This window comes from Urocampus carinirostris, chromosome 12 (assembly GCF_059441175.1).
Source record: "Urocampus carinirostris isolate Australia breed hairy pipefish chromosome 12, RoL_Ucar_1.0, whole genome shotgun sequence".
Classification (NCBI taxonomy): domain Eukaryota; kingdom Metazoa; phylum Chordata; class Actinopteri; order Syngnathiformes; family Syngnathidae; genus Urocampus; species Urocampus carinirostris.
The window spans coordinates 5,952,562-5,980,492 of record NC_142360.1 but is presented as its reverse complement, the minus strand read 5'-3'; the positions used below and the strand labels follow the sequence as shown (position 1 = coordinate 5,980,492).

Here is a 27,931-nt window from a genome sequence, read left to right as displayed (position 1 = left end):
CGGCCTCTCCAAGACACCTCACACTTGCAGCTCTCTATTAAAGGTTTCACTCTATACGGCGTAACCTTTTATAAATGACACACATCTAGCATCATTCGCGAGCAGGCCCTGCGGCACCGCCAGGATGAAACGTGCAGGAAGCCATGGCTCTCCAAATGTCACTTCATGCTTAACCGCCCTCTTGCATGCTCCAAGAAAATCCGTCGAGTGATGTTGGCGAGGAAGAAAAAAACTGGACGAGGTTTCGGGTAAATGTCCTATTGCTTGGAGATATGCTTTGACAATTCCGTGTAGCTCAAACCAAATATTTACGATAAATTAGGGTTTTATAAACTTAGTAAGTTACTGATATCTAGATTTTTTTAAGAATAGAATTAGCATCTTGATTTTGAATTGTTGGGGGAAAATAGAATGAAAACTGTACATAAATTGCCGTGAAAAAAAAGTATTTGCCCCAGGAGATACTGAAGGAGAACGTCCAGCAATTACCGGTAGTTTGTGCGCTCAAATCCAAGCATTTTTGGATCAAGCAGCAAGACAACGATCCTAAACACAGCAATTCCATTTCTGAATGGCTCAAAAAGGAAGGTGTTGGAGTGGCCAAGTCAATGTCCGGATTTACTTTTTCGCATACGGCCAGACAGGCTTAGATTTTTTGTTTAGTTTATTCATAAACGGAATCAACATTTCAAAATGGCATTTTGAATTTCCTTGGGTTGTCTCCTTGTGATAAACTTTGTGAGTGATAAATATGCCCCCCCCAAAAAAAAGAATCAGGAAGGGGGCAAAAATCTTTTTATGCCACTGAATATATAAACTGTCCATTTGTGTCTGTGTATATTTACATATAAATATAATTACAATTGTATTTTAAACTGCTCCACAAATAGCACACCTAACCAACAAAGGTTTATCTTGCCAGGCCTAATAATATAATCTCTACCGGATTTGACATCATTGTCTAAGAAGGCAGAAAACTACTTTCTGAAATGAAATGCTTTCTTCGACCCGGCACGGCTTAGCGGAATTTTTCGGGGGAATTAAGCGGGGAGAAAGAATAGCAATTGTTTTGCTTATTCAAACTATTGAACGGCATTTGTAAACACTGATAAACTCTCAGTGGAGTTGCTGTATAATGCAACGTAAACTCAAGTAATTATGCATGTGTCAGAGAGTGTTATCGCGGAGGTTTATGCCGTTTTCCCGCAACGGTCTTGAAATGTAAACAATATAAATTGTTGTTTGTTTTGCTGATGTTTAGGTTTATTAAAAAAAAAAAACGTGTCAGTTGGTAATCTAGCAAAACGTTGAACTCTCTTTTTTCCATCTCCCTATGATCGAGCCATCTGAGATCGATTACCTATGTCTCCATAAATTATGTAAGGAGAACTTCCACACAGAGTGAATATATAATGTGTATGCAAAGTCAAATTTATAGATGTGATTATTTCTCCCTTTCTGCGATGTTCACTGCCTGGAGACATAGGTAATCGATCTCAGGTGACTTGATCATACATAACAAATACTTCAGAGTGTTACGCTTTGAATTTAACAGGTAGTATGAATCCATTTGTAGTGGAAACCCAAGGTCCCACCCCACAAGGCAGGCTGTATGGGTGGGCTGACACATCCTTTCCCATTTGGCGATGTTGTAACCACCATTATCTCCCAGTACACGCCTTGCAACCAATTGGCACATGGGAGTGGTCAAAGCTGAGGCCAACCAGCTAATTATTAAGGGAGCTGTATTTAAGGACAGCTCCCTAGAGAGAAGATGAGCTCACAAAACTGGGGAGGCGAGGGTGTAAGTCCCTCCAAAACCTCTAGGAAAGGCATGGCCAAAGTTCGGCCAGTTACAGCCCGTGACCAAATTTTTACTGGCCCGCGGTCTCCATCTTAAAATGAATAATAAATGACACACCAGTAATATCGACCGCAGTATAAAATATATATGTGCAAAAAATATAATAATCACCATTTCAGCAGATGATGGCAGTAGCCCTTTGGCCACCTTACCTGTGGCTTTATGAGATTTTAGCCTTCCCCATTTCCGACATGGCGACTAAGAAAGTTGCTTGTGAGGGCTGCAGCTTCCAGGACAAGTGGAAATTTGAGTATTTTTACCAAAATCCTAAACAACTGCGTCTGCCTAATTTGCCAAGATACTTTCGCCGTTAATATCAAAAGGCACTGCCAGACAAAAATGCTGGCTATAAAAAGTTAACTTGAAACAAACACCTTGAAAAGGTGAAGCAACTGGAAGCTGTTTTAACAACATATCACAAGAACCTGCAATGCAATAAAGGCAACCTACTTGGGAGTAACACTGCAAAACTTTCACGGAGGGTGAATCCATTAGACTGTTCAAAGAATTTAAGAATAAATTGTCTGCCCTCCCATATTTTTAGCTTAGAAAAAGTGGCCCGCTTACTAACAGGTTTTGATACCCCTGCTCAAAGGTAAGCAGCTGGTGGCTGAATCTTATTGGGGAAAGTAAGAATAGGGATTCCGTTTTATTTAGAGTAAAGAGAAGTCAGGACTGGGCGGAACCCTGACCTTTTGGTGACAATGATTTTAACAATTGTTCTCACTGGCACCTACAACCTGAAGCCTACCTCCGATTTGAGAAGAACCTTTGTTTTTGGGACGTCACCCCCCACTTCCCCAAACCGTTTTGTGAGTCAATAACCCTAATTTTGTTAAAATCTGGTTGTGTATCCAAGTGTAAGACCTGCCTTTGATTCTTCATGTTGTCACATCGTATACAAACGGCTCTGGAGGTGCATGCGGCCATGTGGCTCTTTCGCACTCCCAAGTGGCTCCCAAGTGCTTTTTCAACAAACCACAGCCCCAACAACCTCGCCCAAGGAGATTGGGCCATCCTGCTTTTGTAAAATTAAATAAAAAATTCTCTACCTATGATTATTCAAAATCATGTTTACATGATAGTTCGTATACATTTGCTTAAAATTTAATATTGATTTATTTCTACCACTAGGAGGCACACAAATAATATATTGTTCCTTTAAGTTGTGGTTTGTGAACCGTCTTTTCAGTATAAGTGTGATTGTAAGGTGTTCTCACTTGTGAACTGTCAGAAGTCATCCGTGCCCAAAATATTCTGCAGATAAAACTTTGGCGAAACTGTTCATCACCTCCAATTTTTTTTGAGTAAACTATCTTCTCACCACACAGTTTCAAACCAACAAAGCTGACGTTGTTTAGTATCAAAACCCAAACGATGCCACGCCCAGTGTATGTGCTAAATTAAGTGTGAACGAATGTCGACCCAGAAGAGGAAAATGGTGGCGTGTGGCATGTTTGTTTGCGTGTTGGGCGTGTGTTGTTGGCGTGTTGGCGTGTGTGTGCGTTTGCGTGCACGTGTGCGTGTTCACGAGCCTGCAGACACCTGCTCCTTTCTGTCGTGACGGCTCCCAAAGGGACGTAAGGCTCAGCTGCTAATCACATGGCCCTCCCTGCAGCACTGGTGGCCGGCACATTTACACAGGCACACATAGGCTATGTGAAATCTTTAGCCCCCCAAGTAGTGTCCCTGCATCTATGTGTTCCCTCGCACACAAGAGCAAATATGATTTATACACAAGCACACATAGCACGATACGGACATAACACGTCAGATTTTGCATGAGTTAAAACAAATTAAAAATCTACAATGTCCTTGCAGATTTTTAAGAGGCAGAACCAGGCTGTAATAATTATCTTTTTATCAGGACATCTGTTTTAAATATTAAAAATGTCAAATAAACATGCAATTTTCCTAGTCCTTCGAAACATTTACTCAATTTTCGAAATGTTTTTTTTTCCAACTGAGCTATGCGCTGAATTTAAAAACAGTGAAATAATGGAGCCCTTGTAAATAGTCTGAATTTATATAGCATTTTTAAAATCAATAGAGATCTCCCAAAGAACTATACAATGTTTTTCACACTTACCCATTCACAGACACACGCACACATTGATAACGGTGACAGTTATTCAACTACCTTCTTATCGAGGCATTTAACTTGAAGGAGCCGGGAATCAGACCCGCAACTTCTCAGTCTCAAGATGAACGCTCTACCTGCAGAGCGAATGCCACCCCCCAATTTTAGTACTTATTTTTGTTCAGCGGGATGGATTAAATATCCAGAAGTGCAGTAAATGACCCGGGATCCATAGTTTGCCCATCCCTGATCAAGCAGCAGATGGAACGGGCTAATTGTAATCGTCATATAAGGAATGACCTCTATCATTTTAGTGTGTTCTTTAAAAATGCATCCCATCCGAGCATCCAACCGATTTTTTTCCTTTTTTCTGCGGGAAATGTTGAAACAGAGGGAAAAATGAGAGTTGCCAAACAAAGCCTGGTGTCACATCGAGAACGTCAGCTGCCTGCAGCGGGGCAATCAGCGGAGCTTTCGAGAAATGAACAACATTCAGCTGGGAAGCACGGCGCACTGCAGCTTTTTTAAATGTGGCTTTCTTGAAAATTAAATCTGGGGTGACTGAAATATGGAGTGATTTGCAATTCAGATTTTTTTTTCCTTCCTGCGTTCCTTTCCATTGCCTTTGTCTAAGGTTATGCCATTGAGTCATTCTGGATGTGTAGAAACATTTTGCTGTCAAAAATGAATCATGATTATGGTATATATATATATATATATATATATATATATATATATATATATATATATATATATATATTTATATATGATAAAATGTTGTGCATTACTAAATTTAATCGTTATATATGTACGGTGCATAAATATTGTTAAATGGTTATACCTATGTTCGTATAGTCTACATACTTTATATATATATATATATTGGGATATATATATATATATATATATATATATATATATATATATATATATATATATATATATATATATATATATAAACGAACTAGAATTCAGTTCAAAACTGGATGTGAAGATTCAAACACAAAATCGACCAGACTTTTCCAGTGCATTTATCTAATGCATGCAAATGAGCTCCCCAAGCTTAATGGCAATACCATTAATCAAGACAGTTCTTCTTTAAACCGGGTAATTATGCGTGGCCGCGCACACACACACAGGAAAAAAACACATGCACACGCACGTACACATGCGTGGCATAATCACAAAGCATTACAGATAGTAACAAAGTACCATGGTAAGTTATCTACCGACCATTTGTCAGACCCCACCCTTTTTTTCTAATCACATATATAATTTAAAGTGATTTTATAACTCAAAGCTCGCCCGGCTTGAATTTCGCCTTGCCTCCAGCAAATATGTGAACACGCCAATCATTCCTGTAGAATAAATCCCACTTATTACCCACACTACTTTCCAGAAATCATTCATGGGCCGGCAGCTTCGTGCAAACGGCAGATAACACCGAGCGTCTTAATGGGTGTTTTGGACAACAAAAAAGACAGATGGCTTTGAACTAGTGTAAGAATGCAGAAGTAGAAAAAAAAAAGAAAAAGCCCGACTCCACATAGACGTATTTCACCGCTTATCCTCGCCGCGCATTTGCATAGTTTGCCGAAAACCCCCTTGGGTATCGTCAGCGCCATGACAGTGGGTTATGAAAGCTTCCGGGAAGCTTTGGGGTGTGGATCTGAGCCAGTTTAAAGGGAGGGGGGGACTTATGAAGCACCCACAGTGTTAGGGATTTTTGTACAAGGCTAACCCCCATATATATATATATATATATATATATATATATATATATATATATATATATATATATATATATACACATGTGTGCTAATGTCGACGCCCATCACTTTTGGGCACATTACAAAGCAAACATATATATATATATATATATATATATATATATATATATTATATATACATATATGATTGTATTAAGAATGCTAAGTGATTACAATATATAAATGTGTTTAATTTATAATAAATTATCTTACATATCATGCATGCTATTCGAATTACAGGCTAAACAAAAACAAAGAAACCCTCCCCTCCCAATAAATCAATTACAACTTAAATCAAAAATATCATACAACAGTTTATTAATATCTTTAGGCCTGCTGGATAACAATACTAACTGCAGCTGCTTACTTTAGTCCAAACGCAACTCTCCATACAGTAGATCGCTTTAGCATATTCATTAAAAAATACGTATGAGAGCAATACAAAATTCCACAACATGATTTTAGCCATGCAGCCACGCTAACGCGTAAATATTTTCCCACATACTAACACTTTAAAGTCCCTCGATAACTGTCTGGCATAGACTAAACACAAGAGGCGGAGGATAATTGAACAACCGTGTAAATATTTACTGTTGATTTATTCTCTCAGAATACCCCTTGCTGATTTAAAAAATGAAAAAAAAAGATGGGAGACTTGTTTATGGAGAATACAGTGCTCTGTCTATATCCTCTTACCAGGGATGACCTGTAGCCCGTCTGGGCGGGCGATGACGGGAGATCCCTGGGAAATAGCGGCGAGTGCGACTCGGGGACGGAGCCCACGCCACTGGCTGCTAGACCCGAGAGCTGCCCGTACCTCGCCATCATCTTCAGATGCTGCTCACAGGACACACACACACACACACACACACGCTCACGCATTGACGTGGGAGGAAAAAAGAAGGAGGTGGAGGGCGGATAACAGCAGGTAGGAAGGATGATGATTAATATTAAAAGGATGGAGGGAATGTGCGTGAAGAAGGAAGCAATAAAAACGAGGGGGTTATTGAACAGTACTTTTCGGGGGGTGGGTTGCTCTCACACAAAAAAAAAGCACGCAAGCTCTCAAACTTATAAGCATGGTTTAGCCCTGGTTCATAAGCGATCCGTGTTGCAATGTGAAGGGGTTGGGGGGAATGGGGTTGGGGTTGGTGTAACTGTGAAGTCAAGTATGGGCACTAGCTCACGGAATCTCCGTACGTGAAATGATGAATCTTGCGGACATGCACACACGTGACTGAATAGCAGACAGGTGAAGCGAGGAGGAATAAAACAATGAATAAAATGAATGACTTTACCTCATTGCTCAGCAAAGCGGCATTGAGCGTCCGGCTTATTTCGAACATTGTGGAGACTTTTTTGCAGGTGTCAGCTCGCTTCCTTCCTCTTTTCAGTGGGAATCAGTCCCAGAAGCAAAAAACAAAAAAAAATCAGAAAAAAAAATCACAATTAAGTCCTTTTTTTTTCTCTGTCTCTTTTGTTCCCTGTCTTTCAGATGCGCCCGGCTTGCTGTCGTTGTAATAATGTTTCAGTCCAGGATCCCTGGCGCAAGGTCTTGAGTCAATATATATATATTTTGAAGTCTCCAAGGAGTCAGCACATCAAAACGGGAATTCAATCGGCTAGGCTGGGCGGGCTGGCGTGCTGCCTTATCTGTCCCCCGCACACTGGCTGGCACAATTCGCTCCGATCCTCAAACTGCTCGCTAGCAGATTAGCTGTCCCAAAACATAGCACTTAGTTTAAACTCCCCTCCCTGCTTGCTCTCTCTCCTTGTATCGTCTCTTTTGCATTCCCGCCCTCTCCTCCTCCCCGCATTGCCCTCTCCCTGTCTCTCTTTCTCTTCCCCCTCCCTCCTTCTTTCGCATATTGCAAAAAGATGCGGCTTCAGTTCGCCGGCGCTACCACAAGGTGGAAAGACTGTTCCAGCACCATGGACAGCACCACCACCTTTTCCACCACTCCTATACGTTTGGTTCTCTTTTTGTGTGTGGGTCTGATACACAGCGAGGGAACATTTGCACTTATGGAAGCACTCCCCGGTGGAGCGTGAAAACACGAGGGCGAGGATAAAAGGATCGGTTTGTGGTGTGAGGACGAACGTTTTTCCGCTGTGTTATCTAATTAACGGAACTGAATGTAAATGTGGAAAAGGGATTACGCATTGGGAATGCATTTTTCCTTTCTTTTTTTCATACGAGAGGGTAATTCAAAATGAAAGGAAAGCTACCTCTAAGAGAGGGATGGGCTGATAAGAGCGTCAAGGTCAGGTGGCTGTCCTCTCACTCAGCAGGGTGTGGCATGGCCGTGACAAAGCAGCCAGTCACATGTCCGGGAAGGTAGCAAAACACAGAACACAAGATCGTGAGTCAGGCAATTTGAACTTTGACAGGAATAAGCTGAAATTAAAGGTTGTTACAATACAGTAGAGCCCCGGGATATCATATTAATCCTTTCTGAGACGAGCATCACAAAGTGAAATTGCCATATATTGAGGGATATCCCTGGTACCTAAGATAAAAACGTTAAAACACATCACAAAAGAATATAGTGAATACTACTTATGTGTAATGTACATGAAAATGATTAAATAAGATATATATTGAGAGAGAGAAAGAGAGAGAGAGAGAGAGAGAGAGAGAGAGAGAGAGAGAGAGAGAGAGAGAGAGAGAGAGAGAAACGTAACACCGTAAAGTTAAAATGTTGATCATTGGAGCTATCATCTTTTGTGGAGCAAAACATTGGTTCGTTAGAAAAAAATCTGAGAAAAGTTTGTTGCCCCACCAAAACGATGTAGATTTCTGTAAAATACCCCCAAATGTGAGAAAAACAACCCAAACACTGGATGACTCTGTTATCATGTTCAAAAGCCCTCCCAAACTTGGTGTTTTATATAAAAACAAAACATAAGATTGTGACTCAGACAATTTGAACCTTGACTGGAGTAGGCTGAAATAAAAAGGCTGTTTTACAATAGATGCGCTTAATAGGGGTCATGCTGCTGGAGTAATTGGTGCTATCATCTTCTGTAGCGCTAATGTCAGCGGTGCTATATAACAAGCTTTGTAATTACCAACAGTGATTTTCTGGCTGTGCTTTGAATTCCGCTTTCACTATTAAAGAATTGAAATGGTAAGACCAGGCCAGTTAATGGGGTTTTATTGACCATCGGACATGGCGTACCATTTTGCAGTATAGTGTTCTTCGGTTGTCATTACTAATTCTTGGGCATATTAGGGCTGAGTGATGAATCAAATGAATTAAATGTATTCACATAAAAAATGGACAGTTTAAAATTGTACTGAATCGTGGATAGAGGAAGGGCATTGAAGTTTTATTTCTACATGATCTAAAATCAAAATCTCCAAAATTTGTTTAGAAAATAAAAAATCTGGCATTTGCGATACTAGATATCATAACTATTTCCTACCAATACCGATAACATCCTTTTTCTGGAGACTGATACATTTTTTTTTCATTTCATTTCATTTCATATACAGTACTATATAATAAAACACAATCAAAATCAAATTATTTTAATGTTGTTTGTCATCATTTATCTTTATATGTTTACAATTCCAATAACATTTGTTCATCTTTGGTCAACATGTCTCCAAAATCTAGTGTTTAGGAGACAAGAAACTGACTTTATTGGTCAATACTTACTTTTTTGTGTATAATAACTATAACAGACAAGCTCTCTGGTGCCTTGTGCAAATAAGATAGAAGTAGAGAGGTAACACGATCAAGTTGTGTTGCTTTGGATATAGAAAATCTACAGAGGTAAAGAGACAAGACCAAGTTGAACTACTTCATCTACAAAATATCTATGGATAGGTAGATGGGAGACATGACCAATTTGTGCTACTTAATCTATAGACAATCTACAGGGAGAGAGGAGAACTAGTGTAAGAATGCAGAAGTAGAAAAAAAAAGAAAAAGCCCGACTCCACATAGACGTATTTCACCGCTTATCCTCGCCGCGCATTTGCATAGTTTGCCGAAAACCCCCTTGGGTATCGTCAGCGCCATGACAGTGGGTTATGAAAGCTTCCGGGAAGCGCATACAAGACTAAATTGTACTACAAAATCTATAGAAAATCAAAATGCATTCTAGTGAGGAACATAAATGCTTGAAATCTTTTTAAAAAGTGGTGCTGGCACGCATGACAATTTTTTTTCTTTCTATCAGGACGATAATTGTGACGCCATAGTTGTCCGTTATCCGTCGACTAACTATCAGCCTAAAACTTATCATTGATCCCTTTTTTAAAAATACTATTTTTGTATTTTAATTAATCCATAAGATCAGGTATAGCCAAAGCTTCATCTCTGATGCAGCAGCAGTCTCACTTTTTTGTTTAGATCAATACAAATAAAAGGTTTGATTAAAAAAATGGTGGCATTGTTATACTGCAGAGATTATTGGCAATATATTGGAAAATATTCAAGATTTAATCAGCGATGCCACCACAATGCTTAAAGGGACAGATGACTCGTGGCAGGGTATCAGCGGGGTATTAAAAGTAGAGGCAAAACAAATTACACAGTAAATTCACAAACATATCATCTGACTCTTGTAAAGTCTTGGCATTGGCTCATATTTCTCTTGTCTCAGGAAAAGGGCTGGCGGCCAAATCCCTGTCTTCCTAAGCTGGTGGTCTCAGGGGGTGGAGGAGTGGCCCGGCAATGCCCTGGGTAGGAGGGGGCTGGGTGTGAGCTTGAGCTGTCAGATGAATCATCCGGAGTGAGTCTTGATTCCTCAGTCAGCTGCCTCTCAAGTCTTCCTCTCTGACCCCGCCTCGCTCCCCTAAGCTCTCTGATTGCTGTCACCATAGTGATTCTCTGTGTACTGATGGCTGGTTCCAACCGAGGCGACCCCAACCCCCCACCCCACCCCTGCCCTCGCAACCACCTAACTTGCTGCCACTCGTGCATGGTATTGATTTTTGCATGACTACCTCCTACGCCAATGGTAAGAGTCCTTTTGGAAACATTAACAAGGCTTTTCCATTCCCTAATGGATGCCCCAGTCATATTATACGGAATTTCAAAGTTACTGTTATCCCTCTTTACTTTGTGCTTCATCTTTTGTGGTCTCAGCTCTGTACTTTGTGTCCTCAGAGCATTGTGTCTTGAAAAATATTTTGTGATCCATTATCATCAGACTCATCTTGCTGCAGAGCACACTTTTATCAGGCCTGGCAGCTTTTTTGACGTTCTATTCACCAAAACTTGAACTGCACTCGCGCAGCTGTGGTCCATCATCACTGGTCGCATATACCAGTGGGGAAAGCTCATTTTTGTCAGGCCAGGTGAATTTTTGCTCTACTTTACACTAAAATATAAACTGCACTCAGGAGTCTGCGATTCAGTCTCCCCAGTAGTACATTGCTGCAAGCAGGGACTTGGCAGAACACACATTTGTTGGGCCTAGCAGCTCTTTTGTTAGCTGTTATTGTACACCACCTAAAATGAACTGCAGTCATCTCACTCACATTATCCTCAATCTCATATTGCTGCTAGAGGGTAACGGCAGAAGGCACTTATGTTGGGAGTCGTGACGTTCTGATCCATCAAAAATGAAATTTACGGTTGTGCCCGCGTCCCCATATCCCAGTCAACTATTGCTGAGAGCAGGTTCCAGCAGAGCACATTTTCTTCTGTTAAGGCCGCTGATGCGTGCTTTGGTGGTCCACCTAAATGATCTGCACTGTTTGCGCTGTAATCCATTATCCCCAGTTGACTATTGTTGAGAGCGGGGCCAAGCCAGAAGATTTTTGTCATGCCTGATGGATCTTATTTTGCCTGTTCTTTCTGCTAAAAATACAACACATGCGGCAATAATGCTCTGTCCCTGGTTGATTATTGGTCTGAGCGGGTTCTGGCAGAGTGCATTTTTGTTAGGCCTGGCATTGTAGAGTCCAATTCTGTGTAGCTCTGGCTAAGCATAAACAATAACTATTTTACTATTCCTTAATCTAATGTAATGTCAGGCAGGATGTAAGGAAAACTGAGATCACTTGCACTCGTTTCTTGGTTTTTATTGGAAGGAAGGAATGACAAGACATGAATCTTCGATCCGTTGTTTGACGGATTGTCGAGACTTGACGGGCGGGTGAAGGCTTGGCGGGAATGGTCGCGGACAGGCGTAGTCGTCGTGTTGTTGGTTGGGGCTGGAGAAGAAGGGCGTCGTTGTGTTCGGAAGAGAGATCAGGAGTCAGGCGGGCAGGGCAGGTCGTAGGCAGATTCGGAAACGGGTCGGCAACGGAGATCAGGTAGAAAAAAAGGAGGCAGGCAAAGAGTCGGAGGTACGGGCTTTCTGAGCAGATGGCAACAGATCGCATAGTACAATCGAACAAAGTGTTAGCTGGGGATTTAAATATACAGTGTGCGCCAATCAGCTGTCCTGGCTGTTGGCGCCAAATCCTGAACACAGGTGTTCCCGATCCGGGTGATTGTGACAGAACCCCCCCCTCAAGGGACGGCTCCAGAAGTCCCCAGGAAAAAGGGAAAAAAAACTTATTTCGACAGGCAAGAGTATAATTCAACAGGCAAAAGTATAATCCAACATGCAGGAACATAATCCGACAGGCTGGCCAGTTAGAACTCCTCTGAGCGGACCGATGCTCCATCGTCGTCTTCAGGCGGAGATGTAGTCATTGGCCGGACACCCCGAGGACGACCTCGGCAAGGAGCAGGTTGATCTGGATACTGGCGGTGGAACTCGGAGATGAGCGAGCGATCTGGGATCTGCCGGGTGGGGATACAGGACCGTTCCTCCGGGCCATATCCCTCCCAGTCCACGAGATATTGGAGACCACGTCCTCTACGACGAGAGCGGAGCAGACGTCGCACGGTGTAGATAGGGTCACCATCCAGGAAGCGAGGGGCTGGGGGGGAAGGAACTTCAGGGACCAGGGGGCTCTGGCAGACAGGCTTAATGCGGGAAACATGAAACGTCGGGTGAACCCTCATGGTGCTGGGCAGGCGCAGGCGGACTGCCGACGGACTAATAATTTTGTCCACCGGAAACGGTCCCAGGAATCGGGGAGCCAACTTCTTGGACTCCACCCGGAGTGGAAGGTCCTTGGTGGACAACCATACTTGCTGGCCCACCTGGTACATTGGAGCCGGAATTCTTCTTCGCCTTTGAATAACTTTGGACGGCCCGAAGAAGAGCAGCCCGTGCCTGAGCCCAAGTGCGACGACAGCGACGGGCATTTGCAAGAGCTGACGGACAGGAAACCTCTTCCTCTTGGTTGGGGAACAAGGGTGGCTGGTAGCCATAGACGCACTGGAAGGGAGACATGCCAGTGGAGGAGCAGACAAGGGAGTTGTGGGCGTATTCCACCCATACCAGCTGTTGCGCCCAGGAAAGAGGCTCACGGGAAACCAGGCAGCGGAGAGCCGTCACCAGTTCTCGATTGACGCGTTCAGACTGTCCATTAGATTACAGATGGAACCCGAGAGACTGACCGAGGCCCCCAGGAGACGGCAGAACTCTTTCCAAAATCCCGAGGCAAATTGGGGACCTCGGTCTGAAACAATGTCTTTTGGGATTCCATGGAGGCGGAAGACATGCAGCTGGACCACCTGCGCCGTCTCTTTGGCGGACGGAAGTTTGGGCAAGGCCACGAAGTGGACCATTTTGCTAAACCGATCCACAATCGTCAAAATGGTTGTCATCCCTTCCGAGGCAGGCAGCCCAGTAACGAAGTCCAGGGAGATGTGGGACCAAGGACGGCTGGGGACTGGTAATGGCTGAAGCAATCCGGCAGGGGGTCGATTCGAAGCCTTCTGCCGGGCACAGGTTTGGCAAGCCCCGACGTACTCCTGAACATCCTTTGCCAATGAGGGCCACCAGAAACGTCGGGCCAGGAAGTTGCTGGTGCGGGTAGCACCCGGGTGACAGGAGAGGCAAGAGTCGTGCCCCCATTGAAGGACCTCTGACCGTAGGGCTTCCGGAACGAATAGCCGCCCCTCTGGACAAATACTGGGGCCTGCTTGGTCTTGGAGGGCCTCTTTGACGCGGTCCTCCATGTCCCAGGTGAGAGTGGCCAGTAACCGGGACTCAGGGAGGATGGCTGTCGGACCCTGGGTATGATTGTCCTCCTTTTGAAACTGGCGAGAGAGGGCATCCTGCTTGACATTGCGGGACCTGGGGCGGTAGGAAAGGGTGAAGTTGAAACGGGTGAAGAAGAGTGACCAGCGGGATTGTCTCGGGTTCAAACGTTTAGCAGAACGGATGTATTCAAGATTCTTGTGGTCAGTCCAAACTAGGAACAGAACTGGCACCCCTTCCAGCCAGTGGCGCCATTGCTCAAGGGCCAATTTTATTGCTAGCAGCTCACGATCCCCCACGTCATAATTGCGTTCGGCAGGGGATAAGCAACGTGAAAAGAATGCACAGGGGTGCATCTTTTGGTCCTCGGTCGACCTTTGAGAGAGAACAGCCCCAACTCCTATGTCCGAGGCATCCACTTCAACAACTAGCTGACGCCCCGGGTCAGGTACTTGGAGGATGGGAGCCGTCGAAAATCGAGCCTTGAGGGTGGTGAATGCTTTATCGGTCGCAGGAGACCATCTGAATGTCTCTTTGGGACTAGTGAGAGCCGTCAGGGGACCCGCTACCGTGCTATAGTTCCGAATAAATCGTCGGTAAAAATTGGCGAAACCCAAGAACTGTTGGAGCTTCTTGCGATCCGTGGGGACAGGCCAGGAGGTGACTGCCGACACCTTTGCAGGATCCATCTGTAATCTCCCCTCCGCGATGATATACCCCAGGAATGACACGGTTTGGGCGTGGAACTCACACTTCTCAGCCTTAACGAAGAGGGAGTTTTCCAGGAGTCGTCGAAGGACAAGTTGGACGTGCTGCGTGTGTTCCTCCAGGGTTTTAGAGAAAATCAGAATGTCATCCAAGTAGACAAACACGAACTTGTTGAGCACATCACGCAGCACGTCGTTGATAAGGGATTGGAAGACGGCGGGGGCGTTTGTGAGACCAAAAGGCATGACTAAATATTCGTAGTGCCCCGTGGGAGTGTTAAAGGCCGTTTTCCATTCATCTCCCTCCCGGATACGGACCAGATGATAAGCGTTTCTGAGGTCCAGTTTAGTGAACACCGTGGCCCCTTGCAGCAGTTCAAAGGCGGAGGCGAGCAGTGGTAAAGGGTAGCGGTTCTTAACTGTTATGTCATTAAGACCCCTGTAGTCAATGCACGGTCGTAAAGAACCATCTTTCTTGCCAACAAAGAAAAACCCAGCTCCAGCCGGGGAAGAGGATGGCCGAATTATTCCGGCTGCCAAGGCCTCCGAGATGTATTCCTCCATGGCCTGTCTTTCAGGTGCAGAAAGGGAATAGAGACGACCCCGCGGGGGAGTAGAGCCAGGCAGAAGGTTGATAGCACAGTCATAGGGGCGATGTGGAGGAAGGGAAGTGGCCTTGGCTTTGCTAAAAACTTCCCGTAGGTGGTGATAGCAGGCAGGGACCTTGGACACGTCAGGAGGAGACTTGGAAGCCACGGGTCGGTCGGGGTGATATGCAGAACGTAGACAGGTTTGATGGCACTCAACGCCCCATTCCATGACGGTCCCCGAACGCCAATCAAAGTGAGGGTTGTGCCGTACCAGCCATGGATGGCCCAAAACGAGTGGCTGGCCGGGGGATGGGAGCAGGTGGAACCGAATTTGCTCTCTATGATTGCCAGAAAGTCTCATCTCCATTGGTTAGGTAACATGGGTAACTGTGCCCAGAAGACGGCCATCTAGTGCTCGGGCGGTGATAGGAGTAGCGAGGGAATTCAATGGGATCTTGAGTTTGTGGGCGAGGGAGAAGTCCAAAATGTTAGCTTCGGCCCCGGAATCCACTAGCGCGGAAAGTCTCTGTGGGGAACCAGCAATCAAGAGATGCACCTCGACGGAAGGTCGAGAGGTTTCGGAGGACGGGATAAGGGCAGAACTCAATCGGACGCCTCCGTTGTCCGACGAGCCCCCCCTTTTAACGGACACGTTGAGATTCGATGCCCCTTGCCGCCGCAATAAAGACAAAGTCCCTCAGAAACCCGCTGCCGGCGCTCCTCGGCCGATAGCGCTTCCCGATTAATCTCCATGGCTTCGTGAGTAACTGTCATCGGGGATCGGGGCGTTTGGAACCCACTTGGCTCTTTGGGCGAATTTGTCGGGAGTCGTATGGTTCTTCCCCTCTCCTGTCGCCGTGCTTGGACCCGACGGTCAATTCGCGCCGTCAGTGCAATGGCTTCGTCGAGGGTAGAAGGCGGAGTATGGGACACCAATTCGTCCTTCAAGTAATCGGCCAAACTGTGGAGATAAGCGTCCACTAACGCTTCCTAATTCCAATTACTCTGGCTAGCGAGTGTTCTGAAGTCAATGGAGTAATCGGCGACCGAACGTTTTTCTTGGCAAATGTTGAGCAGGGAGCGTGATGCGTCAGATGAGGCAGACCCAGTATCAAATACTTTCAAGATCTCCTGGGAGAATAGTGCAAACGATGAACATGCCACCGATCCCCGTTCAAACTCAGCGGTTTCCCAGTCATGTGGTTTATGACAAACGCTACCTTGGTTCCTTCGGATCGAAAATTTCTGGGTTGGAGATCAAAAATGAGTCGACAGTTTACGAGGAAGGCACGAACTTGGGTAGGGTCGCCGCAAAATTTTTCGGGTGCGCCCACGCGCGGTTCTGCCGCTTCGGAGACATGCGAGGTAGGCAATGGGATAATCGGCGAGGGTGTTCATGTGCTCGGAGACGGGTTGACAGAATGCGGGAATGGTGACGTCAGTAAGTTTGACAGTTGCTCTGACAGACTCGCTACTTGGTGTTGGTTTTGTAGCAAGAGGTGTTGTTGCTGTTGCAAAAGACCTTGTTGCTGTTGGACTTGGCGTAGTAGTGTGGCGACGTCACTTGCGGATTTTTGTACGGCGCTCTCGGTCCATTGTAGTCGTTGTAGAGCGGAAGGAGGCTCTGAGTTGCTTGGTTCTTCCTTCGGAGAAACGTGCGCTGATCTCATGATGTGGTTCGATTGTTCTGTCAGGCAGGATGCAAGGAAAACTGAGATCACTTGCACTCATTTCTTGGTTTTTATTGGAAGGAAGGAATGACAAGACGTGAATCTTCGATCCGTTGTTTGACGGATTGTCGAGACTTGACGGGCGGGTGGAGGCTTGGTGGGAATGGTCGCGGACAGGCGTAGTCGTCGTGTTGTTGGTTGGGGCTGGAGAAGAAGGGCGTCGTTGTGTTCGGAAGAGAGATCAGGAGTCAGGCGGGCAGGGCAGGTCGTAGGCAGATTCGGAAACGGGTCGGCAACGGAGATCAGGTAGAAAAAAAGGAGGCAGGCAAAGAGTCGGAGGTACGGGCTTTCTGAGCAGATGGCAACAGATCGCATAGTACAATCAAACAAAGTGTTAGCTGGGGATTTAAATATACAAGGTGCACCAATCAGCTGTCCTGGCTGTTGGCGCCAAATCCTGAACACAGGTGTTCTCGATCCGGGTGATTGTGACATATAATTATTATGTAAACATACATTTTACCATTAGAATTAACAGCCATAAACGAGCGTTCACTTTATCCACCTGATTTTATCTATCTCTGTGGGAGGCCGATTTGAGATGACTGTGCAGTGAAGATGACATCACAAACCCCCTGTATTGTGAAATAAACAAAACGGAAAACATAAAACACATTAGAATAGGAACTCACATGGGGTAACCCTCCTACAAGTCTGTAATGTACCCCAGGTGAGCAACGATCCACACACAATGTTCTACTCAACATTGTTGACAAGAATCGTGCCAAAGTCCGTCCAAGATAGGTCTTTTGAATGTGATGAAAGAAGCGAGAGCATCCCAGAGGGCTTTTTGATATCCTCTGAGGAAAGGTATGGCATGTCTTCCATTTCCAGGAAATACTTAAAACGTGTTTGTGCATCTTGAACAACTTCACTGAGATGTCTGCAAACATATGAAGCTCATGTATGAGATAAGTATGTATAGAATGTGCTCTCCTGAGAGATAATTAAAACGAGTAAGACTACTGCGTAGACTTCCCTTCACTTCATCCGATTGTTGATCTTAGTGCTGGGTGTTTTTATTAAGTTTTTTCTGCTTTTTTGCAGACATCTTGACAGGAAAACGGTGCATTCAAAGTTTACCTTGGGCAGGGAGCTTAAGCGCTGTGCGTGAAAGTGTTTCTATTCTTATCTATGACAAAGAGATTATATACTTTATCAAGGATGCATAATGACTATGGGGCAGAAAGCACCTCATCACAATGCATTTTCATTTTCTACAGATGTACTGGCACAACTTTGGCAAGTCTCGACTCTACCTCTTCGTAATTTTCCATAAAAGTAGGAGCACAACGTGGTCACGTCTCCTCTCTACTTCTCTGTAGATTTTGGGAATAAGTAGCTGCAGCATTTGGTTGTGTCTCCTATATATCTCTCTGTAGATTTTCTATAGTATTACAGTGTTCTTGTTTGCCCGCGTCCCTGCGTCCTAGACGCATAATTTTTGCTGGGGACGTATTGGGTCAAATCAACGTGCGTCCCTGGGACGCAACGTTTTTGACACCAAATTGTCATTATTACCCGATTACCGTAAATTCCGGACTATAAGCTGCTACTTTTTTCCCAAACGTTCAACCCTGCGGCTTATTCAGTGGTGCGGCCAATTCATGTAATTTCTCTAACGGCTGCCAGCGGCGCTCGAGTCCAAAACGTAAGATTTAGACCGGTGGAATATATGTGCCGAGGAAGACTGCAACTTCACTAAAACTGGCCGCATGCGAAACTTTTTCGATAGTCTGCCAATGGATCCTGACAGCGTGGGGCAGCATCAAAAAATCCATCACCAACGGGTTCCGAAAAGCCGGTCTGCTGCGTGACGGAGAGGAGGGCACAGAATCAGGAGTGGATAAAAGTTCCAGCGACAGTGACAGCATGAGTCCGGCTGCGGGAGCCTGGGACGACGTCTATATGACACTGTTTCTTTCTGACACTGAGGAAGACGACTTTGATAGCTTCAGTTCTAAGGAGGAAGATGAAGACCGTTTACCGTGATTTTTACAAGTACGGTATGTTTTTTTAACAGACCCGTTTACTGTCTTGCGAGCGTGTTGCTAGCATGTTGCTTTGGGATGAAAGTTATATTATTATTATTAAAGCTTTGAAAACTCTCTCGGTGTATCGCCTTTCTTTTAAATATGTGTAACTATGAATAATATGTATTTGCAACTGTATATTTTTGTAATGTATTTTTTTAGAGACTTATTCTGATATGTTTTGCATGGGCGAATCAAAAAGACAGGGCAAAAAAAACGGGGGCTGACGGGAAGTGGAGTAAAGGTGTGACGTGTTTGTGGACGAGGCGGATAATAGTGGATATATATTTTTCCCACCCTTACCTTTGGAAATATACACTTTTTTCCCTGGATTACTTTCAACGGGACCCGGACTCTGCATGTCTGCATCAAACCTTAAGTACCGGTATCATTTTATGTTCATTTTGCCGGCTGTGATTTTTGGACTGTGTACTTTAATGAAGGACATTCAGTTACAATCGAAGGACTTAAAGTCGGGTTTGGGTTAATTTTGTGTTTGTGTTACATTTTTTAATGTGGGCGCATGCGGCTTATATACAGGTGCGGCTTGTGTAAGTACAAAATAATTTTCCTCTTAAAATGTAGTGGGTGCAGCTTATAATAAGGTGCGCTCTATAGTCCGGAATTTACGGTCCTTTTTTTTTTTTTTTTTTAAACAAAGATTTACCGCACTCCAAATTTTTCGTCAGGCAAATCCGCCATCCACCATTGTTGTTTTGGTTTCGCACCAATCTCGGCAAACGAGATCTCGTTGCTTCGAGATGACGTCATTGTTGTGGCGGTTGTCGAGTGAAAGAGAAGTATGCCTCCGAAAAAACAGTTGGTATTAGGTGAAAATCTACAAAAAATTGGTAATTTCTTCAGTGTCGGTAATAAGTCGAAACATAACACAGAAAGTGGCTACAACGGCAATAATTCCGGCACGAAAAAACGGCGCAGAAATTCTTACAAAGACCGCAAAGGCAAGGAAAACATGTGTTTTAAAGCGAACAATTTTACGAAAGAAAATATACAAAATAATACTCCGAGCAAGAAAAGGAATTTTCTGCCAAAATGGACTAAATTATATTCCTGGTTACGTTATGAGGAGGATGATAATGGATTGGACCTTGAGAAGGCATTACAACTATGGCGGGACAGAAAACCACAAAGAATATATGAACTGAAAAATTTGAAGTGATAACTGCTTTGTATTACCAATTAACTGTGATGATTAAAACTGCAAGAATATATAAATATTTCAGCAATATTATTTTGTATAGTGTACAATATTGAGAACTGAAAAATCTGAAGTGATAACTGCTTTGCATCACCAATTAACTGTTATGATTAAAACTGAATGAAAATATAAATTCATATAATTATTTCAGCAATAATATTTTGTATAATGTACAATATTGTTGTGAACTGAAAAATCTTAAAGTGATAACTGATTTGTATTACCAATAAACTGTGATGATTAAAATTGAATGAATATATAGATTTATATTATATATTTGATACCGATTTACAATTTCAACCGCGATAACACTAAATTTTGGGGACCCATAGATCTCTGTTGGGACCCATAGATTTTTGAGCATGCGAGTCCCTGGGACCCATCACTTTTCAGAGGTAAAATGAACACTGGTATTAGTAGCACAACTTGGTTGTGTCTCCTGTCTACTTCTCCCTATATTTTCTAAAGTAGTAGTAGCACAACTTGGTTGTGTCTTCTCTCTACCTGTCCGTAATGTTCGCGAGGCACAACAGATCTTGCCCATTAATGTTATTATCCAACTGCATAATGAATAAAGCCAAGCTATAGTCACTCCAAAACTAGTTTTTGGTGATATGCTTATTGGCGCTTTTTATGTAATTACTGACACAAAATAAGACACACATATTTGATTTTTGGTGTTATTTTTTTCTAAATCTAGCATACAGGTAAAACAAGTCATCAGGGGTATTATTCTCTAGAAGCACAATTTTATCCGTGGGAAAACTCGGTCACCGTGCATCCAGTGTTCATTTTACCTCTGAAAAGTGATGGGTCACGGAGACTCGCATGCTCAAAAATCTATGGGTCCCAACAAATCTATGGGTCCCCAAAATTTAGTGTGCTCCATGCCCTTACAAACTGTCGCATTTTCCCTTACAAAATACAAAAAAAAAATCTTTTTTTTTCAAACATGTTTATTTATGTAGTTTAACATGTTATATTTACATGTGTTTCCTTATATCATATATATTGTTAATGAACATTTTGTTGTGAGACACTGAGTTGCTCGACATGAATGAGGTTTATTATAAAAAAAAAGTTGAAAATGAAGTCGCTTGGATGTTCACTGTAGAAAGAAAAAATGCATGCAAATATAATTAAGTAGAATAATACATTTTCTTTTTCCAAATATTAATTCATTTTCTGCATTAAATTATTGTTGGTAATATACTGTTTAAAAAGGATCACCACAAATCTGTCTTTTGTCATTTTTTCCTTTTATACTTCCTTTTTTACACTATAAATCTCAGCCAATATATCAGGTTCCTGTTGGGTTCTCAAGAGTCACCTTATCTGTTGCAGACAAGCCAGGATATTATGGTAAACGTGGTCCCGCAATTCGATAAGAGCACAAAAACAAGAGAAACATACAGCACATCTAAGATATTCTCCTCATGTTTCATAATTCAATTTCAATCTCCCCTCTTGTGAAATGAGCGACCGTGCCACCGTAGAGCCCTTTAATTGGCACTGCGTTAAAAACAATGACATAGCATAGAGGACGGTCATTCAATTTTCTCTCTATTTTAATATAAATTTTCACAGCAGATTTGTATTCTCACGCTGTCATCTGAGAAGTAATCAGTCTGACCCATCTGCTCTACGGCTTTTTGATGCAGGTCATCGAATACAGAACACACAGAAAATATTATCGCCTTGTCTGCCGTCCTATTACTTTGGTCCGGTTACACAAGCGGCAAATTAGCAAGCGCCGGCGTTCCACTTTGCTGCGGGAGTTTGCTTGGCCGCTCATTTGATGCACTTAATCAGGTGCAGCCTTTGTAATGGGAAAGGAATAAGACCAGGCCTGATTGGCCTTGATGACATCTATGCGCCAATTGCCTAGAAAACTAGCAGCTTTAATCAATCTGCAGAATGACTCACAACGAGCGTGGCCTGCAGTGATTGGCTTTCTTTAAAAATATACCATCAAAAATGCAGGTGGGGCTGCAACAACAGGGGAACTGCAGCGTGAAATGGGAAATAAAACAAAATAAATGGGAAATAAGACAAAAGTTTATATTGAAATTAAGTATGCATGATAGCTGTTTTTTTGCAGAACGTGCATACCATTATGGGTGTGTTTATTATGTGGAATTATGTCACTACTAAACATTATACAAGTGTACTAACACAGAATGTCACATATGCCTTCGCTAAGAAAAATACATCACTTATTACTTTTATGATCATAATAAAATTAATATCAATTGACTGTACACATTAGAACCTATAATAAACAACAATAAATATACAAATGCTACATCAGACAAATGTTATGTTTGGCCAATAATGGTGCAAACAAGTACATAAATGGCAGCCACGATTTGCTTAAGAGGTCCAAAACTTCAAAATAAGTACTGCGAAACCCAAACAAACCTCAATGGTCTTGCTATCGTTCAGAAAACTAAGGACAGCCTGTACACATTTTGAGCCATTTGACCAATTATGGCTAAGCTCTCCAATGTTTCCCACACATTATGGAGAAGTAGAGGAGACACGACCAAGTTGTCTTAGTACTTTTATAGAAAATAAAAATATGGTCTAATGAGAGGTGTGGGTAGCAGCCAAAAGAGGGGTCCTTGGCTACAGAAACTGCTTTCTGGGGCATGGAATGTCACCTCTCTGGCAGGAAAGGAGCCTGAGCTGGTGTGTGAGGTTGAGAGGTTTAAGTTAGACTGACCACCACACACAGCTTGGACTCGAGTACCAGATCTCTCAAAAAGGGTTTGACTCTTTTCCCGCAGCGAGAGGCAAGGAGCTGCTGTGGGCATATTAGTTGCATAGCACCTGTACGTTGTGGTTCACCCCAGTAGAAGAAAGGGTAGCCTCCTTCTCCCTTCGATAGGGGGGACGGGTCCTGACTGATGTATATGCTGGCTTCGGTTGTGGGAGAAGATGTCGGTTCGACCTGGCAGACTCGAATGTGTTGCAAATATCTCTTGGGAACTTCAAGCATTATCTTCTGTCAGAAAGAGTTTCAATTTACACCTCCAGCAGAACTTTGCCCATGTTCCGAGGAGAGCGGGAGACAGTGAGTCTGCGTGGACCATGTTTTGTGCCTCCATCGTTGAGGCGGCTACTCAGAGCTGTGGCCATAAGGTAGTCGGTGCCTACAAATTTCAGACCTTTTGGTGGTCGTTGGCGGTAAGGGATGCCGTCAAGCTGAAGAAAGAGTCTTATCAGGCTCTCCTGGCTTGTGGGACTCTGAGAGCAGTTCGCAGGTATCGGCGGGTCAAGCGGAATACAGCTTCGGCAGTTGCTGGGGCGAAAATCAGGGCAAACGAGTTGTTTGGAGAGTCCATGGAAAGTGACTTCCGAACAGCTACGAGGAAATTCAATCCACCCAACACCTCTTCATCTGAGGAAGCAGAGCCTAGGGGCTCTGAGGTGGGCTCTAATATTTATTGGGTTGAAGTCACTGAGGCTCCTCGGTGGCAAGACCCAAGGGCTGGATGAGATCTTCACAGAGTCCACTAAGGCTCTGGATGTTGTGAGATTGTCATGGCTCACATGTCTCTGTAACATCATATACATCCGGGCAGTACTTCTGGACTGGCAAACTGGCGTGGTTGTTCCCTTTTTTAAGAAAGGGGGCCGAAGAGTGTCTTCTAACTACAGGGGAATCACACTTCTCAGCCTCCTTGGTAAGGTCTATTTGGGGGTACTGTAAAGGAGTGTCCTCCGTGTGGTGGATGGGGACTCCCTTAGAGATAAGCTGAGAAGTTCAGTGTAGACCCGCTGCTATTCTACATTTAGAGGAGCCAGATAAGGTGGCTCAGACATCTGATAAGGATGCCTCCGGGACGACTCCCTCGAGAGGTTTTCTGGGCATGTCCAACCAGCAGGAGGACATGGAAACGACCTTGGACACGCCGGATAGACTATGTCTCTAGGCTGGCCTAGGAACGCCAGATGAACTGGATGAAGTGGCTCACACACGACCATAGATAAGCGGAAGAAAATGGATGGATGGATGAATGGTCTTCAAGCGAGTAATTATCAGTCTTTTTCTATCGAGTCAATAAATGTGAGATCATATTTGGGCACACAGGGACAGACAACTCATTCGCTCATTCCATGTTCATATATATATATATATATACTGGACTTTCTCAGAAAATTAGAATATTGTGATAAAGTTCTTTATTTTCTGTAATGCAATTAAAAAAACAAAAATGTCATACATTCTGGATTCATTACACATCAACTGAACTATTTCAAGCCTTTTATTATTTGAATATTGCTGATTTTGGCTTACAGCTGAAAAAAACTCAAAAATCCTATCTCAAAATATTAGAATACAGACCAAGTAAAAAAAATAATTTGATAACAGCAAAACTAAATCAAACATTTGAAAATGTCCATTGATGCACTCAGTACTTGGTTGGGAATCCTTTTGCACGGATTACTGCATCAATCCGGCGTGGCATGGAGGCAATCAGCCTGTGGCATTGCTGAGGTGTTATTGATGCCCAGGATGCTTCGATAGCGGCCTTCAGCTCATTTGCATTTGTAGGTCTGGTGTCTTTCATCTTCTTCTTAACTATACCCCACAAATTCTCGATGGGGTTCAGGTCAGGGGAATTAGCAGGCCAATCAAGGACAGTGATGCCATGGTCAGTGCACCAGTTACTGGTGGTTTTGGCACTGTGGGCAGGTGCCAGATCATGCTGGAAAATGAAATACTCATCTCCATAGAGCTTTTCAGCAGATGGAAGCATGTAGTGCTCTAAAATCTCTTGGTACACAGTTGCATTTACTCTGGACTTGATGAAACACAGTGGACCAACACCAGCAGCTGACATGGCTCCCCAAACCATTGCTGACTGTGGGAACTTCACACTGGATTTCAAGCAACTTGGATTTTGCTCTTCTCCAGCCTTTCTCCAGACTCTGGCGCCTTGACTTCCAAATGAAATGCAAAACTTGCTTTCGTCTGAAAAGAGGACTTTGACCACTCTGCAACTGTCCAGTGCTTCTTCTCCATAGCCCAAGTCAGACGCTTCTTCCGTTGTCTTGAGTTCAGAAGTGGCTTGACCATGGGAATACGGCTATTGTAGCCCATTTCCCGGACACGTCTGTGAACTGTGGCTTTTGATACCTGGACTCCAGCTTCAGCCCACTGTCTTTGAAGCTCCCTCAAATTCTGGAAGCGGCTCTTCTTCACAATTTTGTTAAGGCTGCGGTCATCTCTCTTGGTTGTGCAGCGTTTCCGGCCACATTTTTCCCTTCCAACAGACTTTTTGTGGATATGCTTTGAAACTGCACTCTGTGAACAGCCTGCTCTTTGAGAAATTTCTTTTTGTGTCTTACCCTCCTGATGGAGGGTATCAATGATGGTCCTCTGGACAGCAGTCAGATCAGCAGTGATTTAGTTTACTGAACCAAGCTGAGTGTTTTTAAGGCTCAGGAAACCCTCGCAAGGTGTTTCGAGTTAATTAGATGATTCAGGTGATTAGTTGAATAGCCTACTTGTATACTTTTTCATGATATTCTAATATTTTGAGATAGGATTTTTGAGTTTTCTTAAGCTGTAAGCCAAATTCCGCAATATTAAAATAATAAAAGGCTTGAAATAGTTCAGTTGATGTGTAATGAATCCAGAATGTATAACATTTTTGTTTTTTTAATTGCATTACAGAAAATAAAGAACTTTATCAAAATATACTAATTTTCTGAGACAGTCCAGTATATATATATATATATATATATATATATATATATATATATATATATATATATATATATATATATATGTATATATATATATATATATGAACATGGAATGAGCGAATGAGTTGTCTGTCCCTGTGTGCCCTGCGATTGGCTGGCAACCAGTTCAGGGTGTCCCCTGCCCACTGCCTGGAGATGGCTGGGATGGGCTCCAGCCCCCCGCGACCCTAATGAGGATAAGCGGTACGGCTAATGAGATGAGATGAGATGAGATATATGAACATCGGATGATTACATCACTGGAAACAATCGTCGCTAACAAGTTCTTGCAAATTTCATGCATCGTTAATGCCTAAATTTAGTGTTCTTGCAATAAATATTTTGCAAGCAAAATGCCCTTGAATTTATGGAAAGCATGCTTGGATAATGCAAGTATCACAATTGTGAAAATATAAGCACCAACGTTCTGCTTGAAATGTAGAGTCTCTCTTTGAAACAAATGTGTTTTTAGAAACTTAGCAATGCTGAATAATAAACAATAGTAGACGCTAGAAACATACCCTTTTTTAAAGAAGGATGAGGGTTCAAGCTTTCTTTTGATATGTCCTATGTCTACAAAACTTCATTTTTTTGTTAAGTGTTCGAAAATGAGCCGAATGACAAAAATTGGCTAGCACTGTCCATTTGAGAGAAACGGCATTGTATGAGTTAATATTTTGGGGGCCAAACTCATTCTGATTCACGCTTTTTACTGGCCACCTCCCTCTCATCCTCTCCTGCTGCGTTACCATAGCAACAGCCGCAGAGCGTCGGCGAAAGAATGGAAAGGAAGATGGAGATTCCCGTGAAAGACGCCGAGCCCGGTGTGTAAATATGAGCTGCCTTACCTATTTTTTCTCGCTCGTCTTCGTCCAAATTGGTGTGTACAGAGAGTGGGAAACAACTCACGACACCTTGCCTCATTTTGACGTGCCTTACTTCATATTAGCAGGCTAACGCTTTTTAAGCTAGCAGGAATGTAAACAAGAGTGATGTCACCTGCATGCTGGACGCCAATTTCGTCAATAGCTTCTTTAGTCGTTTTATAGTCGTCACAAAAGAATCAAAGGATATTTACTAGTACACCTTATGTTTTTTAACAGTATTTTGTTTACTTGAGTAGGTTTGGTGGTCGTGTGGCGGTTTAAGCTAGGCTAGCTATACCTTAATTAGCTCCGCGTGTCTGGTGTTTGTTATCAGACCTTGAAAGCGAAAGCCTGCGCTCAAGATCACGCGTGGTATTTTTTACACAATTTTATATCACCCTTTCATTAGGATAAAGTCTTATTTCCTAGCATTTCTATAAAAAAAGCTGTTCATTTATATAACTGTGCTTTCCACCATAACTATTTTATTCAATATGGTGCGTTCAAGTTTACAAGGTATTATTTTAGATCATTTTTTTCCTTTCCATCATAAATGTTGCATTCACGGTAATTATTTTTTGGTGATTTTTTTTTAAGATTTATCTATATCTTATCTCGGTTTATTTGATATAACGGATATTTCAAACTACAATCGTTCCAGGTGACTTGTAATTTGTTTTAATTCAACTGTTTTTATTTGTTACAATTTTGTTTAATGATTCTGTATAGCAGACCTTTCCAGTAAATCTACCACGTTCAAAACGATGTGTTCAATGTAATCAGGTACATTTTTTTCCAGCTGCAAACAGTCAGATTATAAAGTTTATTTAAAAAAAAGAATAATTCAAAAGAGTGAACAAATAATATTTCCAAGTAAAATGGTTTGTTCTGTTGTCAGATCATTGTGATCATTTTAAATATTATGTCTGACGTTACTATGTATTAAATTATTTGATAAATAATACTTCAAAGGCTAAATTATTATGTATGACCCGCGGGTGGTATGTTTGACATGCCTTTTCTTATACAAGCGAGTATTTTCTTCCCTTTGCACAGGCAACGAAGCTGGAGGCGAGGAGGCCTTGGTAGGAAACGTCAACAAGCTGACACTGAGCCCACCGGGGTACTCTGGATCTCCAAGAAAAGGACATCTGCTTTTTGATGCTTGCTTTGAGAGCGGTGAGTAGCGAGCTGCTGTGTTCTTCAACAAATGCTCAATTAGTTTTCATTCAAGCGGCATACGGCGTCACTC

The 27,931-nt window shown here is 43.0% G+C and overlaps 2 protein-coding genes across 6 annotated transcripts in view; one reads left to right on the top strand and one right to left on the bottom strand.

The window, feature by feature from the left end:
* Positions 1-7,477, bottom strand: part of elavl4 (ELAV like neuron-specific RNA binding protein 4) — a 139,188-nt gene extending 131,711 nt beyond the window's left edge. For 3 of the 4 annotated variants that reach the window (XM_088349830.1, XM_088349832.1, XM_088349831.1), the window contains exons 1-2: positions 7,012-7,477; positions 6,410-6,550 (exon numbers count right to left, since the gene is read on the bottom strand). In XM_088349830.1, coding sequence (XP_088205956.1) covers positions 6,410-6,550; positions 7,012-7,059 — 189 coding nt within the window. In that variant the 5' untranslated portion in view covers positions 7,060-7,477. The remainder of the gene's footprint in view (positions 1-6,409; positions 6,551-7,011) is intronic. The other variant, XM_088349833.1, reaches the window with a different exon arrangement.
* An 8,906-nt stretch (positions 7,478-16,383) lies between these two features.
* Positions 16,384-27,931, top strand: part of agbl4 (AGBL carboxypeptidase 4) — a 599,711-nt gene continuing 588,163 nt past the window's right edge. The window contains exons 1-3 of one of the 2 annotated variants that reach the window (XM_088349263.1): positions 16,384-16,439; positions 26,568-26,637; positions 27,736-27,858. In XM_088349263.1, the coding sequence (XP_088205389.1) occupies positions 26,595-26,637; positions 27,736-27,858 (166 nt within the window). In that variant the 5' untranslated portion in view covers positions 16,384-16,439; positions 26,568-26,594. Of the gene's footprint in view, positions 16,440-26,567; positions 26,694-27,735; positions 27,859-27,931 lie in introns of those variants that run through there. The other variant, XM_088349262.1, reaches the window with a different exon arrangement.